This window comes from Staurois parvus, unplaced genomic scaffold, assembly GCF_062004578.1.
Source record: "Staurois parvus isolate SC_StPar_1 unplaced genomic scaffold, SC_StPar_1.0 ptg003132l, whole genome shotgun sequence".
Classification (NCBI taxonomy): domain Eukaryota; kingdom Metazoa; phylum Chordata; class Amphibia; order Anura; family Ranidae; genus Staurois; species Staurois parvus.
Window position 1 is genome coordinate 129,090 of NW_028320928.1, and position 18,235 is coordinate 147,324.

Below are 18,235 nucleotides of genomic sequence, written 5' to 3' on the forward strand. Positions count from 1 at the left end.
ATCATCCTGGATCCCCCTACCTTTGATGTCCAGTCCTCCGAGACCCCCCTCTGTGTCCAGTCATCCAACTGGATCCCCATACCTTTGATGTCCAGTCCTCCGAGACCCCCCTGTGTCCAGTCCTCCAACTGGATCCCTATACCTTTCATGTCCAGTCCTCTGAGACCCCCTCCTTGTCAAGTCCTCCAACTGGATCCCCTTACATTTAACGTCCACTCCTCCCTGATTCTGGCTCCCCACCGCCTAAGTCCATTCCTACCAAAACTGTGCATCAAGAGTCTTAAGTCCTTCATCTGGAACTACCTACCCCCCACACCCCCCACCACGGTGTCTATCTATCCAATGCCTGGTCCTCCCAGGTCCTGGGACTGTAGTGTAGGGGTCCCGTTGTACTGATTTCGGTGTTTGTCTCTCTCAGGACTCTCTCAGGTGCACAGAAGGAAAGTCTACGAGTCGGCCTTCATATCTAAGGAGAACCTGCAGAGTGACCAGTCCAGGTGAGAATGGAGGATTGCAGGACACAGAGCCCCGGGACTGAAACGTATTTGTGTCGCTCATAGTAACCAATCAGATTGATCATTATTTTTAATTACTCTTTGCTGGGAAAGTGAGAGCTGAAATCTGATTGGTCATTAGGGACAGGAGAGAAACTCTATTCCCAGAGAAGAGATGGGGGGGGGGTCATGTGACCTCCTGGACCCCTGGAACTAACAGACGATCCCCAACAACTGTCTGTGTCTGGCTTCTCTGTACAGCGCTGCGGTATATGTCAGAGCTATATAAATGTATAATCATAGTGTGTGACTGTGGGGGAGGGGACATTAGAGTGTAAGCTCCTCTGTACAGAGACTGATGTGACTGTGGGGGAGGGGACATTAGAGTGTAAGCTCCTCTGTACAGAGACTGATGTGACTGTGGGGGAGGGGACATTAGAGCGTAAGCTCCTCTGGTACAGAGACTGATGTGACTGTGGGGGAGGGGACATTAGAGTGTCAGCTCCTCTGGTACAGAGACTGATGGGACTGCGGGGGAGGGGACATTAGAGTGTAAGCTCCTCTGGTACAGAGACTGATGTGACTGTGGGGGAGGGGACATTAGAGTGTCAGCTCCTCTGGTACAGAGACTGATGGGACTGTAGGGGAGGGGACATTAGAGCGTAAGCTCCTCTGGTACAGAGACTGATGGGACTGTGGGGGAGGGGACATTAGAGCGTAAGCTCCTGTGGTACAGAGACTGGTGTGACTGCGGGGGAGGGGACATTAGAGTGTAAGCTCCTCTGGTACAGAGACTGATGGGACTGTGGGGGAGGGGACATTAGAGCGTAAGCTCCTCTGGTACAGAGACTGATGGGATTGTGGGGGAGGGGACATTAGAGCGTAAGCTCCTTTGGTACAGAGACTGATGGGACTGTGGGGGAGGGGGCATTAGAGTGTCAGCTCCTCTGTACAGAGACTGATGGGACTGCGGGGGAGCGGACATTAGAGCGTAAGCTCCTCTGGTACAGAGACTGATGTGACTGCGGGGGAGGGGACATTAGAGCGTAAGCTCCTCTGGTACAGAGACTGATGTGACTGCGGGGGAGGGGACATTAGAGTGTCAGCTCCTCTGGTACAGAGACTGATGGGACTGCGGGGGAGGGGACATTAGAGTGTCAGCTCCTCTGGTACAGAGACTGATGGGACTGTGGGGGAGGGGACATTAGAGTGTCAGCTCCTCTGGTACAGAGACTGATGGGACTGTTCTTTGTACAGCGCTGCGGTATATGTCAGAGCTATATAATGTATAATAATAATAGTGTGTGACTGTGGTGGTGATAGATGGAGTCCCACTTTAATGACACTTCCTTCCTCCATTCTGATTGGTTCTTCTGGTGTCTCAGTCGTTCCACCATCCTGGTCAAGTTGAACACGGAGGGGCAGAAGGAGCTCTGTTATTCCCCTGGTGACCATCTTGGGGTGTTCCCATGTAACCGTGAAGAGCTGGTTGTGGCATTACTGGAGAGGGTGGAGGACCCGCCGCCAGCTAATGACACCGTCTTGGTGGAGACGATGGAGAAAGACTCCAACAACCGTGAGTAGGAGATGCCGCCACCAGATACCTTGTGATACTTTCCTGTGGGGTAGGTGGAGGGGTAGCAGAGGTTGTGTCTTCTGAAGGAGGCCCATGGAGGTCACTAGGCCATATCCAACTCCCCCTCCATCTCCATCATTGGAGCAAGTTGACAGACACAGCATGGCTTCCAGTGTCACATGTAGAGTCCTCCTTGGTGTATAATGACCGTGGGGGGGGGGGGGGGAGTCTTGGAGGAGAGCAAGCTTACAATACAAAGTGGGGGGAAGGGTAATGGCGTTGGAGCTGGGGGCCAGGTGTGCAGGAGGAATAATGGGATTCGGGTGAATGTGGAGGATGAAGGAGCTGTATAGAAATGATGGGAAGGAGAGGTATTAGGCGATGGGGGGTGTGGAGGAAGGGTTAGGAAGATGTAAAGTGCAGAGACGAGGTAATGAGGATTGGGAGGTTAGGTTCAGAGGAGAGGTAGAAGTTGGGAGGTGAGGAGGAGCTTTCTAGGTTTGGAGAGAAGAGATAAAAGGAGTTGGGGAGATGTGGAAGAGCTGTTAGAAGGGTTGGGGAGTTAGGCGTGAGAAGAAGGGGTAATAGGTGTTGGAGGGGTTATGAGGGTTTAGGAGGTTAAACATGGTGGATTTAGTGGAGGGGGTAATAGGTGTTGGAGGGGTTATGAGGGTTTAGGAGGTTCAGCATGGTGGATTTAGTGGAAGGGGTAATAGGTGTTGGAGGGGTTATGAGGGTTTAGGAGGTTCAGCATGGTGGATTTAGTGGAGGGGGTAATAGGTGTTGGAGGGGTTATGAGGGTTTAGGAGGTTAAACATGGTGGATTTAGAGGAGGGGGTAATAGGTGTTGGAGGGGTTACGAGGGCTTAGGAGGTTCGGCATGGTGGATTTAGAGGAGGGGGTAATAGGAGTTGGAGGGGTTATGAGGGTTTAGGAGGTTCGGCATGGTGGATTTAGTGGAGGGGGTAATAGGTGTTGGAGGGGTTATGAGGGTTTAGGAGGTTCGGCATGGTGGATTTAGTGGAGGGGGTAATAGGGGTTGGAGGGGTTATGAAGGTTTAGGAGGTTAAACATGGTGGATTTAGAGGAGGGGGTAAAGGGCGTTGGAGGGGTTATGAGGGTTTAGGAGGTTCGGCATGGTGGATTTAGAGGAGGGGGTAAAGGGCGTTGGAGGGGTTATGAGGGTTTAGGAGGTTCGGCATGGTGGATTTAGTGGAGAGGTAACAGGTGTTGGAGGGGTTATGAGGGTTTAGGAGGTTCGGCATGGTGGATTTAGTGGAGGGGGTAATAGGTGTTGGAGGGGACATGAGGGTTTAGGAGGTTAAACATGGTGGATTTAGAGGAGGGGGTAATAGGTGTTGGAGGGGACATGAGGGTTTAGGAGGTTAAACATGGTGGATTCAGTGGAGGGGGTAATAGGCGTTGGAGGGGTTATGAGGGTTTAGGAGGTTCGGCATGGTGGATTTAGTGGAGGGGGTAATAGGTGTTGGAGGGGACATGAGGGTTTAGGAGGTTCAGCATGGTGGATTTAGTGGAGGGGGTAATAGGTGTTGGAGGGGACATGAGGGTTTAGGAGGTTCAGCATGGTGGATTTAGTGGAGGGGGTAATAGGCGTTGGAGGGGTTATGAGGGTTTAGGAGGTTAAACATGGTGGATTTAGAGGAGGGGGTAATAGGAGTTGAGTGGGTTAGGTACAGAGGGGTAGTTATGAAGGTTGAGAGCTCTAGATACAGCTGGTAATGGCGTGAACAGATTAGCTGTAGGGGAGTTATTGGGTGGGGGGATGTGAAATCTGGAGCACTGGGTATGGGCCTGACACTCGGGGCCCCAGCTCCTGTCTTGCACTTGGATCTGGGCTAGTCCTGCTCAATCACTGATCCTTTCCTTCTCTCTAATTCATATATCTCTGTTGTCAGGATTGGGATCCGGACGGAAAGTCAATTGGGTCTCGGACACTCGGATCCCCCCCTGTACGTTGCGTCAGGCCCTGACTAATTACCTGGACATCACCACACCCCCCACACCTCAGTTCCTGCAGCTCCTAAGTGCCCTGTGTGAGGACCCCACCGACAGGCAGCGGCTGGAGACCCTGAGCCAGGTGAGAGAGCTGAGCCAGGCTGGACCAATCAGGTTTCAGCATTAACTCTCTAACTTTGAATCTGAAAGCTCCTCCTTCTTTATAAACTACTCTATGATGTCAGGTGATGTGCAATAATGCAATCAACCAATCAAATTGAACCGTTCACAGGAAATGTTCAGGAATGGCCCCGGAACATTTTTGAGATAGGCCATTGGTGTAAAAGATGGGAGAATCCAGAATTCTGGGCATGAATGATACTTCTTTCTGATTTCTGTGGGTTTGGGATGGTCTATGCTGTGAAATTTACCCGTGGTCACCTTATTGCCCCGCAGGACGCCCGGCAGTACGAGGAGTGGAAGTGGTTCCGATGCCCTAATCTGGTGGAGGTTCTGGAGGAGTTCCCATCAATCTCCATCCCAAGTTCTCTCCTTCTCACACAGTTGCCTCTCCTTCAGCCGCGGTATTACTCCATCAGCTCCTCCATGGACACTTACCCTGACCAGATCCACCTCACCGTGGCCGTAGTGTCGTACCACACTCAGGGTGAGGGCCCCGGGAACCACAACTATGACATTGTATGTGGACATTACATTGGCTGAGTGTCTGAAATGTATCTCCATTATCTCCTGCAGAAAATAAAGGTCCTCTGCACTACGGGGTCTGTTCAACGTGGCTGGACCAGCTCTGCCTCAGCTCCTCTGTCCCTTGCTTTGTCCGCGGGTAAATATACCACAATTCTAAAGAAATACCCCAAATGCTTCTCCATCCAAAGGGGTGAATAGCAGAAACTGAGCCCGTCCCTCACCCACTCTCGTCATTTGAGATGGTTTGGGGTTCAGCTGGCAGAGGGAGTCAGGGCTTTAGCCCAGGGCAATGTATGTATAATCATGGGTGGGGTACAGGCAGCTTGTCTTGGGGTTTGCCCCCTTAGCTGTATATATGAGGTAAGTAGCCAGGTCCTGAAGTAGCAGGGCCTAATTATAATGGGTCCCTCCTTACTTACCAGCCATGAATTCCTTTGTCCCTTCACCTCCTGCACCGCTTGAGGCTCCAAGGACTGGTGGGAACTGTATTCCCAATGGAGGTTGGGGGGGAGACTGGTTCTCTTCAAGGGGAAGAGTGCTAATAGACCAAGGGCAAATGTTGAGGATCATAAATGAAATCAAAACTGTAAAATGCATACAATGTATCATCACCATATCTGAAAGGAGACAGGGGGCACTTAGTAGAAGACTCAGAAGAAGACCTGGGTCACTTAGTAGAAGACCTGGGCCATTTGGTAGAAGACAGGGGGCACTTAGTAGAAGACTCAGAAGAAGACCTGGGTCACTTGGTAGAAGACAGGGGGCACCCAATAGAAGATCCAGATCACACAGTAGAGGACCCCGAGACACTCAGGAGAAGACCTGGGCTAATCAGTAGAAGACCAAGGGGCACATGCCCTGAATGCCAGGTTCTAGCAATGCCCCCGAATACTAGTACATACATTATACACTCACCGGCCACTTTATTAGGTCCACCTGTTCAGTTGCTTGGTAACACAAATTGCTAATCAGCCAATCACATGGCAGCAACTCAATGCATTTATGCATCGAGATGTGGTGAAGACGACTTGCTGAAGTTCAAAAGGATTTGGGGAAGAAGAGATTGAAGTGACTTTGAACATGGCATGGTCGTGGGTGCCAGACAGGCTGGTCTGAGTATTTCAAAAACTGCTGATCTTCTGGGATTTTTCCTGCACAACCATCTCTAGGGGTTACAGAGAATGGTCCGAAAAAGAGAAAATATCCAGTGAGCGGCAGTTGTGTGGAGGAAAATGCCTTGTTGATGTCAGAGGTCAGAGGAGAATGGGCAGACTGGTTGGAGATGATAGAAAGGCAACAGGAACTCCAATAACCCCTCGTTACACCCAAGGTATGCAGAATACCATCTCTGAACACACAACACGTCCAACCTTGAAGCAGATGGGCTACAGCAGCAGAAGACCACATTGGGGGCCACTCCTGTCAGCTAAGAACAGGAAACGGAGGCTGCAATTCACACAGGATCACCAAAATTGGACCATAGATGACTGGAAAAACATTGCCTGGTCTGATGAGTCTGGATTTCAGCTGCAACATTCAGACGGTAGGGTCAGAATTTGGCGTAAACAACATGAAAGCATGGATCCATCCTACCTTGTATCCACGGTTCAGGCTGGTGGTGGTGTCATGGTGTGGTGGATCTATCCTGCTTTGTATCAATGGTTCAGGCTGGTGGTGGGGGTGTCATGGTGTGGGGGATCCATCCTGCCTTGTATCAATGGTTCAGGCTGCTGGTGGTGGGGGTGTCATGGTGTGGTGGATCCATCCTGCCTTGTATCAATGGTTCAGGCTGGTGGTGGTGGTGTCATGGTGTGGGGGATCCATCCTGCCTTGTATCAATGGTTCAGGCTAGTGGTGGTGGTGTCATGGTGTGGGGGATCCATCCTGCCTTGTATTAACGGTTCAGGCTGGTGGTGGTGGTGGTGTCATGGTGTGGGGGATCCATCCTGCCTTGTATCAATGGTTCAGGCTGGTGGTGTCATGGTGTGGTGGATCCATCCTGCCTTGTATCAATGGTTCAGGCTGGTGGTGTCATGGTGTGGGGGATCCATCCTGTCTTGTATTAACGGTTCAGGAGGCTAGTGGTGGTGTCATGGTGTGGGGGATCCATCCTGCCTTGTATCAAGGGTTCAGGCTGGTGGTGGTGGTGTCATGGTGTGGGGGATCCATCCTGCCTTGTATCAACAGTTCAGGTTGGTGGTGGTGTCATGGTGTGGTGGATCCATCCTGCCTTGTATCAAGGGTTCAGGCTGGTGGTGGTGGTGTCATGGTGTGGGGGATCCATCCTGCCTTGTATCAACAGTTCAGGTTGGTGGTGGTGTCATGGTGTGGTGGATCCATCCTGCCTTGTATCAATGGTTTAGGCTGGTGGTGGTGTCATGGTGCGGGGGATCCATCCTGCCTTGTATCAAGGGTTCAGGCTGGTGGTGGTGTCATGGTGTGGGGGATCCATCCTGCCTTGTATCCACGGTTCAGGCTGGTGGTGGTGGTGTCATGGTGTGGTCGATCCATCCTGCCTTGTATCAATGGTTCAGGCTGGTGGTGGTGTCATGGTGTGGGGGATCCATCTTGCCTTGTATCAATGGTTCATGCTGGTGGTGGTGTCATGGTGTGGGGGATCCATCCTGCCTGGTATCAATGGTTCAGGCTGGTGGTGGTGGTGGTGGTGTCATGGTGTGGTGGATCCATCCTGCCTTGTATCAACGGTTCAGGCTGGTGGTGGTGTCATGGTGTGGGGGATCCATCCTGCCTTGTATCCACGGTTCAGGCTGGTGGTGGTGGTGTCATGGTGTGGTCGATCCATCCTGCCTTGTATCAATGGTTCAGGCTGGTGGTGGTGTCATGGTGTGGGGGATCCATCTTGCCTTGTATCAATGGTTCATGCTGGTGGTGGTGTCATGGTGTGGGGGATCCATCCTGCCTTGTATCAATGGTTCAGGCTGGTGGTGGTGTCATGGTGTGGGGGATCCATCCTGCCTTGTATCAAGGGTTCAGGCTGGTGGTGGTGTCATGGTGTGGGGGATCCATCCTGCCTTGTATCCACGGTTCAGGCTGGTGGTGGTGGTGGTGTCATGGTGTGGTCGATCCATCCTGCCTTGTATCAATGGTTCAGGCTGGTGGTGGTGTCATGGTGTGGGGGATCCATCTTGCCTTGTATCAATGGTTCATGCTGGTGGTGGTGTCATGGTGTGGGGGATCCATCCTGCCTTGTATCAATGGTTCAGGCTGGTGGTGGTGTCATGGTGTGGGGGATCCATCCTGCCTTGTATCAATGGTTCATGCTGGTGGTGGTGGTGGTGGTGGTGGTGTCATGGTGTGGGGGAGATTTTCTTGGCACACTTTGGGCTCCTTAGTACCAATTGAGCATTATTTAAACCGCCACGGCCTACCTGAGTATTGCTGCTGACCATGTCCATCCCTCTATGACTCCAGTGTCCCCATCTTCTGATGGCTCCTTCCAGCAGGATAATGCTCCATGTCACAAAGCTCCCATCATCTCCAACTGGTTCCTTGAACATGACAATGAGGTCACTGGACTCCAATGGCCTCCAGAGTCCCCAGATCTCCATCCAATAGAGCCCCTTTGGGATGTGGTGGAACGGGAGATTCCCATCAAGGATGTGCAGCCAACAAATCTGCAGCAACTGCGTGACGTCATCATGTCAATATGGAGTAAAATCTCTGAGGAACGTTTCCAACACCTGGTTGGATCTATGCCACCACGAATGAAGGCAAAAGGGGGTCCAACCCGGGACTAGCAAGGTGAACCTCAGAAAGTGGCCGCTGAGTGTATGTCTGGGCTACAAGTGGTGTGACCATTGGGTGTGACCATTGTCACCCCCTCAGACTGCCAACTACACCAAATGATTTACAGGCTCATGTCCAGGAGCACATGCCAGGAGACCGGAGAAGGTGCCCATGTCTAGCGATGCCACAGGTACCAGGGTGCTGCAGCCTCTGGTCATATGTCACCTTACTCTGTATCTGTCTGTCTTCCTCCACAGAGCCCCCACCTTTCACCTCCCCACAGATATAAAAGCCCCCTGCATCCTTGTGGGCCCCGGAACTGGAATTGCCCCCTTCAGAGGGTTCTGGCAGCAGAGACTGTATGACACTGAAAACAAAGGTGAGCGAATCTCCAACATTCATTTCTTAGAGCCGACATAAAATATGAATTCATCATTCAAGGTATTGTAAGAACCTGAATATGACTCGGTATCGAGAGGGGAGGAAGAAGCAGCTCAATGAGCCAATCCATTGTGCTGCAATGCAAGAGGCATGCTGATAGGGGGAGAGAGCAGAGGGGTGAGCTTCATCATCTTTGGTCAGGTCACTAACCAATCACAGGCTGGGGGAGGGACAAGTGGTATTGAACTGCAGCGGAGAAAAATCAGGTTTCCTGTCCTGCCAGAAAGGGTTATTCCATGTGGCAGAGGTGTGTAAATCTCAGGACTGGATTGACAGAAATACAAGTCGTTTGGCAGGTAGGACAGCTGTCTTCGATGTATGTAGCGGTTTGCCCGGAGTTCAGCTTTAACCTCAGACTGTCTTGTAACCGGTGGGCTCATTGCTGAAGGAGGGTCAGTATGTGGCCCCTCAGTGGGAGGGCAGTAGAGGTAGCGGGCAGGGGCGGACTGACAACTCATGGGGCCCCCGGGTAATAGGGGATCATGGGGCCCCTGTGTCCTTGCCCAAACTCAAAAAAGCCTATGAAAAAGGTACCAGGGGCATCTCATGGGGCCCCCTACTGACCCTGGCCCTGGGGCAGTGCCCGAGTTTCCAAATGGTCAGTCCGCCCCTGATAGTGGGGCATTCCTTACAATTGAGCCATCATTGTGGGATCCACACATCGGTGAGTGCTACGAGAGCGCCATCTGCTGACAGAAACGTGAAACGCAGATGTACCACCCTACTGCTCAGGTCATCCATCTACGGGCCTTGCAGCCAAAAAATTGCTTCATCCGGAAACCAATCATCTAAATTTTACATCCAAAAATTTCACACGGGAAGGTGACAGGCGGCAAAAAAGACTGAACGCCCCAAAATAAAAGAATTGTTTATGATGCTCCTGTAGGGAAGGTTCTTCTTCTCACCATTGGTGCCTGTCTCAGCCAGTCTTCTTCTCATTGCAGGTCTGGTTCCCGGTGAAATGACGTTGGTCTTCGGCTCCCGCTGTGCAGAACTCGATCACATCTACAAAGAGGAAACCTATGACGCGCGGCAGAGAGGAGCCATCACTGAGATCTACACCGCCTTCTCCCGCCAGCCAGACTGCCCCAAGGTGAGGACCAAGTGTGTGGAAATGGATACTTCTAGAGGAACCATCCATGAGGCCTACAAATCCAGATTCCTAGAGACATGCCATACTAGGCAGCAGTCTGACTCTATCTTCTCCAACTGTATCAAGTTCTAGAGCATAGAGAGCCTCATCCACAGAGGTCTAGAAGTTGGTTCATCCATCTCCAGGCATTTTAGACGTGACAGGAAGCAGGAAAGGGTTTGTGTCAAGAGCGGAGAGGTCAAAAATGGAGAGAAAATCTCCAGCAGATACAAATAAAACCCGACCGTGAATCTAACCCTCCTCTTGTCCTTCCAAAAGCTAAAAGAAAGTTTTGGCTGGATCCCAACTGGAACTAAAATTTACAATCTTCCCCACTTAGGGGGGCATTTTGGTGTATAGCCGACTCGGTGAGAGCTGAATGTTGGGGAACGGGCACTGTGAGCAGAATATAACAGTCTCTGATACTCTCCCATCTCTTCCAGACCTACGTCCAGCACATTCTGAGGACACAGCTGGCCTATCAGGTACATGATGTGCTGCGAAACAAGAACGGACATATGTACATCTGCGGGGATGTCACCATGGCCACCGATGTCCTACAGACCGTCCAGCTCATCCTGGTGTCTCAGGGCGACATGAGTATCATCGAGGCTGGAGACTACATAGGGGAGCTGAGGGTACGTAGAGTTTCACCATAGGGAGGGCAGGGAATGTGAAGAGATCAGGTTCCCTACCATAGAGGAGCTTGGAGTATGTGGAGCGTCAGTCCTTCGTGTAGAAGAGATGTGGGCATGTAGAGTGTTAGGCCTCACCCTAGAGGAGCTGGGGTCATGTAGTAAGGTCTCACCCTAGAAATATTGGTGGTAGGTAGAGCTTAGGTCTCACCATGGGGGAGCTGGAATCACGTAGATTTGCAGGCTACACCATATGGGAGCTGGGGGTATGTAGCGTTTTGTGTCTCACCATAGAGATATAAAGGGTCCAAGTTTGACCGTAGGTATGTAGTGGTCCAGGTTTGACCGTAGGTATGTAGTGGTCCAGGTTTGACCGTAGGGTACGTAGTGGTCCAGGTTTGACCGTAGGTACGTAGTGGTCCAGGATTGACCGTAGGTACGTAGTGGTCCAGGATTGACCGTAGGTACGTAGTGGTCCAGGTTTGACCGTAGGTACGTAGTGGTCCAGGTTTGACCGTAGGGTACGTAGTGGTCCAGGTTTGACCGTAGGTACGTAGTGGACAAGGTTTGACCGTAGGTACGTAGTGGACCAGGTTTGACCGTAGGTACGTAGTGGTCCAGGTTTGACCGTAGGTACGTAGTGGTCCAGGTTTGACCGTAGGTACGTAGTGGTCCAGGTTTGACCGTAGGTACGTAGTGGTCCAGGATTGACCGTAGGTACGTAGTGGTCCAGGATTGACCGTAGGTACGTAGTGGACCAGGTTTGACCGCAGGTACGTAGTGGTCCAGGTTTGACCGCAGGTACGTAGTGGTCCAGGTTTGACCGCAGGTACGTAGTGGTCCAGGTTTGACCGCAGGTACGTAGTGGTCCAGGTTTGACCGCAGGTACGTAGTGGTCCAGGTTTGACCGCAGGTACGTAGTGGTCCAGGATTGACCGCAGGTACGTAGTGGTCCAGGATTGACCGCAGGTACGTAGTGGTCCAGGATTGACCGCAGGTACGTAGTGGTCCAGGATTGACCGCAGGTACGTAGTGGACCAGGTTTGACCGTAGGTACGTAGTGGTCCAGGTTTGACCGTAGGGTACGTAGTGGTCCAGGTTTGACCGTAGGTACGTAGTGGACAAGGTTTGACCGTAGGTACGTAGTGGACCAGGTTTGACCGTAGGTACGTAGTGGTCCAGGTTTGACCGTAGGTACGTAGTGGTCCAGGATTGACCGTAGGTACGTAGTGGTCCAGGATTGACCGTAGGTACGTAGTGGTCCAGGATTGACCGCAGGTACGTAGTGGACCAGGTTTGACCGCAGGTACGTAGTGGTCCAGGTTTGACCGCAGGTACGTAGTGGTCCAGGTTTGACCGCAGGTACGTAGTGGTCCAGGATTGACCGTAGGTACGTAGTGGTCCAGGATTGACCATAGGTACGTAGTGGTCCAGGTTTCACTGTGGGGAAGCTGGGGGTAGGCAGAGTTTCAGGTGTTACCATAGTAGAGCTTGGAAGGATGTAGAATTTGGGCTTCACCATAGGAGAGCTGAGGGTATGTAGAGTTCCAGGTCTCCTTACAGGAGTTAGGGGTTTCTAGAGTATCACTCTCTGTGTATGAATGGACACAGACTGATGCCGGGGAGTGAGCCTGCTGGAGTGCCCCCATAGCAAGAGGCAAGGGAACGCTTGGCGGGGGGGGGGGGGAGCCAGGCCTTTGGGTCACCCCAATTCCTGCACCTTCGCCCCTCAGATCACCCCAATTCCTGCACCTTCTCCCCTCAGATTGCCCCAATTCCTGCACCTTCACCCCTCAGATCGCCCCAATTCCTGCACCTTCACAGCTCAGATCGCTCCAATTCCTGCACCTTCACCCCTCAGATCGCCCCAATTCCTGCACCTTCTCCCCTCAGATCACCCCAATTCCTGCACCTTCGCCCTTCAGATCGCCCCAATTCCTGCACCTTCACCCCTCAGATTGCCCCAATTCCTGCACCTTCACCCCTCAGATTGCCCCAATTCCTGCACCTTCACCCCTCAGATTGCCCCAATTCCTGCACCTTCACCCTCAGATCGCCCCAATTCCTGCACCTTTGCCCCTCAGATTGCCCCGACTGCTGCATCACTGTATCCCCCTGCACACACATTTTCCACTGCACCTCCTCCACAATAATGCCTGTGCCCCCCGCCATAACCCCCCTTCCCCCCCTGCACACCTGTTCTCCACTGCACCCCCCCTGCACACCTGTTCTCCACTGCACCCCCCCTGCACACCTGTTCCTCACTATACCCCCCCGCACACCTGTTCTCCACTGCACCCCCCCGCACACCTGTTCTCCACTGCACCCCCCCTGCACACCTGTTCCTCACTATACCCCCCTGCACACCTGTTCTCCACTGCACCCCCCCTGCACACCTGTTCCTCACTATACCCCCCGCACACCTGTTCTCCACTGCACCCCCCCGCACACCTGTTCTCCACTGCACCCCCCCGCACACCTGTTCCTCACTATACCCCCCTGCACACCTGTTCTCCACTGCACCCCCCTGCACACCTGTTCTCCACTGCACCCCCCCTGCACACCTGTTCTCCACTGCACCCCCCCTGCACACCTGTTCTCCACTGCACCCCCCCCCCCCCCCCCGCACACCTGTTCCAATGCAGATTTTCAGGTCTCACCATAGGGAAGCTGGCAGTACTTGATAAAGAATACAAGATGGTGGGGGGTTTGAATGGAAGAGTAGATGGTGGGGGGGTTTGAATGGAAGAGTCAATGGTGGGGGGTGAATGGAAGAGTAGATGGTGGGGGAGTGAATGGAAGGGTAGATGGCGGGGGGGGGGGGAGTTTGAATGGAAGAGTAGATGGTGGGGGGTTTGAATGGAAGTAGTACTTGGTGCAGATAGATGGTTGTGATCTGGTGGGTACTTGGTGCAGATGGATGGTTGGACTGGACAGGACAGGGGAGTATATTTTGGGTCAGATGAGGGGTGCAGATGGATGGTTGGACTGGATAGAGGAGTATATTTTGGGTCAGATGAGGGGTGCAGATAGGTGGTTGGACTGGACAGAGGAGTATATTTTGGGTCAGATGGGGGTTGGATCTCAGAGACAACTAGAGGAACAGCTATTGGCATCAGGAGTGGACTAGATAGAGGTTAGTGGAGGTCGGATGGAGGAGTAGATGAGGGGTCAGGTTGAGGTTGGCTGAAGGATACAGCTGGTGGGGGTCAGATGTTCGAGGCAGATGGTGGGATCAGGAAGAAGAGTTAAGCTGCTGCTAAGGTCAGATGGAGGATCAGATGGGAGGGGGGTGGGGGGATATCAGATGGTGGAGGTGCTTGTTGGTGGAATCAGGTAGAGAAAGGATAGCAGGTGGGGATTGGATGGTAGAATGTAGGATGAGATATAGGAGATCATATAATAGGATGTGTTTTTCGCACTGAATTCATTTTGAACCTCTTTCTGTATTTTCCCCGCAGGACCAGAACAGATATCATGAAGACATTTTCGGCATCACTCTTCGCACGCATGAAGTGACCACACGTGTCCGGTGTCAGTCCATGTCCCTACAGGAGAAGCGGGAGACATGATGACGTGTGGCGGTCTCGGGTCACATTGGGAGACGCATCTTCTTTACATGGAGGTGTAATCCTCCAACCACAAACCTTTCTACATCCAGACTGTGCGCTGACCAATCGGGCAGCAGGCACCATTAGGACTAGAAGAGAACGTTCTTCTCCGATTGGCCACAAGGCCCACGGCTTACCATTGTGTCACCACCGACAGACCGGGTATGAAACAGAATTCTTCTCCCACCCTTTACGCCGATCAGTCCTAGGAGGAGCTACGTGAGGAAAGATCGGCGCCTGTTGAGTATGGGAGTTACCCATGTGGCTGGAATCTGCAGCTCATCCATTGACCAGCAACCAGTGCCATCACTGTGACCGGAGGAATCCCGTTCTTGGGTGTGGCGGGAGGAATCCCGTTCTTGGGTGTGGCGGGAGGAATCCCGTTCTTCGGTGTGACCGGAGGAATCCCGTTCTTGGGTGTGGCGGGAGGAATCCAGTTCTTCGGGGTGGCGGGAGGAATCCCGTTCTTCGGGGTGGCGGGAGGAATCCCGTTCTTGGGGGTGGCGGGAGGAATCCCGTTCTTCGGGGTGGCGGGAGGAATCCCGTTCTTGGGTGTGGCGGGAGGAATCCCGTTCTTGGGTGTGGAGGGAGGAATCCCGTTCTTGGGTGTGGCGGGAGGAATCCCGTTCTTGGGTGTGGCGGGAGGAATCTCGTTCTTCGGGGTGGCGGGAGGAATCCCGTTCTTCGGTGGTGACATTTGTTTCTGAACGATGATGTAGGCTTCACGGGGCTAAACCATGAATTTTCAACCATTTATTCCAATGGGACGGGCTGAGGCCACCGATGGCCAGATTCAATATAACCCTTTTGGTGGTGGGTCACCTCGACACGTTCATTTATTAGGAGTGAAAGCTGCTGGCAATGGGCTGAACTCCGTGACTATCGGGTGAGGGGTCAGGTGACTGGTATAGGGGCGGCGTGGCTGGATGGGTGGAGGGCGGTGTTGGGTTGGGTACTGAAGATCGGACTGTATATTCTCTGATGCTGTATTTATCCAATGAATAAATATCTTCGACTATTATTCGAGGTGTCAGATCTCATTGTATACGAAGGTGATGATGCACTTCTGGCCTCCAGTCTACATTGAATTTGTAGCTCCGCCCAGCATTGTCTACCGGTGCTGGAATATTCTGAGTCACCTCCTCAATGGGTGTTCTGGTCTAAGGAGGAATTACTCAGATGGATGAGCGATGCCAAGAATGGCTACTGACTGAATATTCGATTAGTCATTACTCCGGAGAGCTGGGAGTGCCGCCTAAGTGATGGGAATCGTCCACTGGGGTACGCTGGAATTCAGAAAGTTGGGTTAGACTGCCACCTACTGGAGGTTGGCAGGGAAGTTGTATGCCAGCCTCCATATAATAACCCCTCCTCTACCTAGCTGGGGTATGGCCTCACCAAGAGTGACCACACGGGGTACATGCCCCACCAGGGGTGACCACACGGAAGATGGCCACACCAGGGGTGACCACACAAGGTACGTGCCCCACAAAGGGTGACCACACGGGGTACGTGCTCCACAAAGGGTGACCACACGGGGTATGGCCCCACCAGGGGTGACCACACAGAGGGTGACCACACGGGGTATGGCCCCACCAGGGGTGACCACACAGAGGATGGCCCCACAAAGGGTGACCACATGAGGTACGTGCCCCACAAGAGGTGACCCCGCGGGGTAAAAGCCCCACAAGGGGTGACCACATGGGGTATGTGCCCCAAAAAGGGTGACCACACAGAGGATGGCCCCACAAAGAGTGACCACATGAAGTATATGCCTCACAAGGGGTGACCACACGGGGTACGTGCCCCACAAGTGATGACCACACGGGGTACGTGCCACACAAGGGGTGACCACAGGCGGTATGTGCCCCACAAAGGGGTGACCACTAAACCGCACACAGCCTTGTCCGATCTGCAGTCACACCATTCCGGGGACCCCAGTAACCCTCATTTGCATATTGGGAGGTCCAAAAAAATTTAGGCCAATCAAAATAAAATGCACCAACTTGCCTGACGTGGCAAATGATTCGCCCAACACAATTCGGGAAATGGCATTAGAGCCGGTCACGTAGCCATGCCCCTCCCCCACCAGTCTAGCAGCCCATATTGTGGCATGTCATTGGTGGATGTCTGAGTGACCTGAGTACCAATAAAGCTTTTTGTGGTTAAAAAAAGAAAGTGTCGCGCAGCTGGAATTTTCAGGAGGCGGGTCCCAGAAGGGGCCAATCGTTGGCCCCAACATGTGAATGTAATGGAGAACATGAAAAAAAACACGGAGGCGGATCTTCTGTACAAGTATGTAAACATTTATTTCAGTCACAGCCCGCCCCCGCGGTGCCCCGCCACACACGGCTCGGTGTGCTGTAAACGCTGCCCCGCCTGGGGTGTGGTCACAGCTTGGCACTGATAGCAGAGGGGGAGGTGCCAGAGCCGAACCCGCCTAGCGGATGATGGCGTACAGTCAGTTATAGGGGCCCCCAGGCTGGGGCAGGCAGGGCATGCTGGGAGGGAGCCGGGAATCTCGGAGCACCAGATGTGTAACACACCGTTCGTTGTATTTACTAAGCAGAGGACTCCCGGGTGCCCCAGGCAGGGAGTGCGATCGTTGTCCGGAGGGGTCCTGGCCTGTGAATTCTGCTCCGTCACCTCACAGAGGCTCCAGACTCTGAAACCAATGACATCGCTCCGCGGGGGAGGGCCCAGATGAGGAAACGTCCGTATTGGTGGCTGATTACATTCCTGGCAATGACGTCCTCCCGCAGTCACCGCACAGCGCAGGCTCCATTCACAAAGCCAGAACGATCTTCATTCACCATCGCGATCGATTGTCAGCGCTGAGAGCCACAGAGTCCGAGAATGGAGACTCCTATGTGGGGGGGGCAACTGTCCTCCATAAATGAGGAACAATTTATGAAGTGGGGGGGTACAATCACTCCCTCCTCCTGTCTGAATAGTTTATACCCTGTCTGTAATTCCCCCCCCCCCCCCCATCATCATCCTCTGTGCAGCATCATGCACCCTGTCCCCCCCCCCCACTAATCCCTACATATGCACCTTGCACCCCCCACCATTCTCTGTGCAGCCTCCACCCCCCCCCCCCCCCATTCTCATCCACCCATCTGAACTATGCACCCCCCCCCCCCCCACTATACTCATCTATACATCATGCACCCCCCCCCCTGCATAATCATCCTTACATCTGCACCATGCACCCCCACTATTCTCTGTGCAACCTCCACCCCCCCCCCCACCATTGTCATCCACCCATCTGAACTATGCACCCCCCCCCATACTCATCCTTACATCTGCACCATGCACCCCCCACCATTCTCTGTGCAACCTCCACCCCCCCCCCCACCATTGTCATCCACCCATCTGAACTATGCACCCCCCCCCCATACTCATCCTTACATCTGCACCATGCACCCCCCACCATTCTCTGTGCAACCTCCACCCCCCCCACCATTCTCTTTGCAGCCTCAACACCCCCCCCCCCCCCACCATTCTCTGTGCAACCTCTACCCCCCCACCATTCTCTGTGCAACCTCCACCCCCCCCACCATTCTCTTTGCAGCCTCAACACCCCCCCCCCCCACCATTCTCTGTGCAACCTCTACCCCCCCACCATTCTCTGTGCAACCTCCACCCCCCCCACCATTCTCTTTGCAGCCTCAACACCCCCCCCCCCCACCATTCTCTGTGCAACCTCTACCCCCCCACCATTCTCTGTGCAGCCTCCACCCCCCCCCCCCCACCATTCTCTGTGCAACCTCTACCCCCCCACCATTCTCTGTGGAGCCTCCAACCCTCCCCCCACCATTCTCTGCAGAGCCTCCAACCCCCCCCCCCCCATTCTCTGCGCAACCTCTACCCCCCCACCATTCTCTGTGGAGCCTCCAACCCTCCCCCCACCATTCTCTGCAGAGCCTCCAAAT

The 18,235-nt window shown here is 53.3% G+C and overlaps 1 protein-coding gene across 4 annotated transcripts in view; it reads left to right on the forward strand.

Annotated features, from left to right (window-relative positions):
- The window catches only part of LOC149428563 (nitric oxide synthase 3-like), a 105,195-nt gene extending 89,874 nt beyond the window's left edge, over positions 1-15,321 (forward strand). For all 4 annotated transcript variants that reach the window (XM_089667256.1, XM_089667254.1, XM_089667255.1 and 1 more), the window contains 9 exons: positions 419-497; positions 1,880-2,070; positions 3,987-4,168; positions 4,483-4,693; positions 4,783-4,870; positions 8,739-8,860; positions 9,867-10,015; positions 10,498-10,692; positions 14,151-15,321. In XM_089667256.1, the coding sequence (XP_089523382.1) occupies positions 419-497; positions 1,880-2,070; positions 3,987-4,168; positions 4,483-4,693; positions 4,783-4,870; positions 8,739-8,860; positions 9,867-10,015; positions 10,498-10,692; positions 14,151-14,261 (1,328 nt within the window). In that variant the 3' untranslated portion in view covers positions 14,262-15,321. The remainder of the gene's footprint in view (positions 1-418; positions 498-1,879; positions 2,071-3,986; positions 4,169-4,482; positions 4,694-4,782; positions 4,871-8,738; positions 8,861-9,866; positions 10,016-10,497; positions 10,693-14,150) is intronic.
- The last annotated feature ends 2,914 nt before the right edge of the window (positions 15,322-18,235 follow it).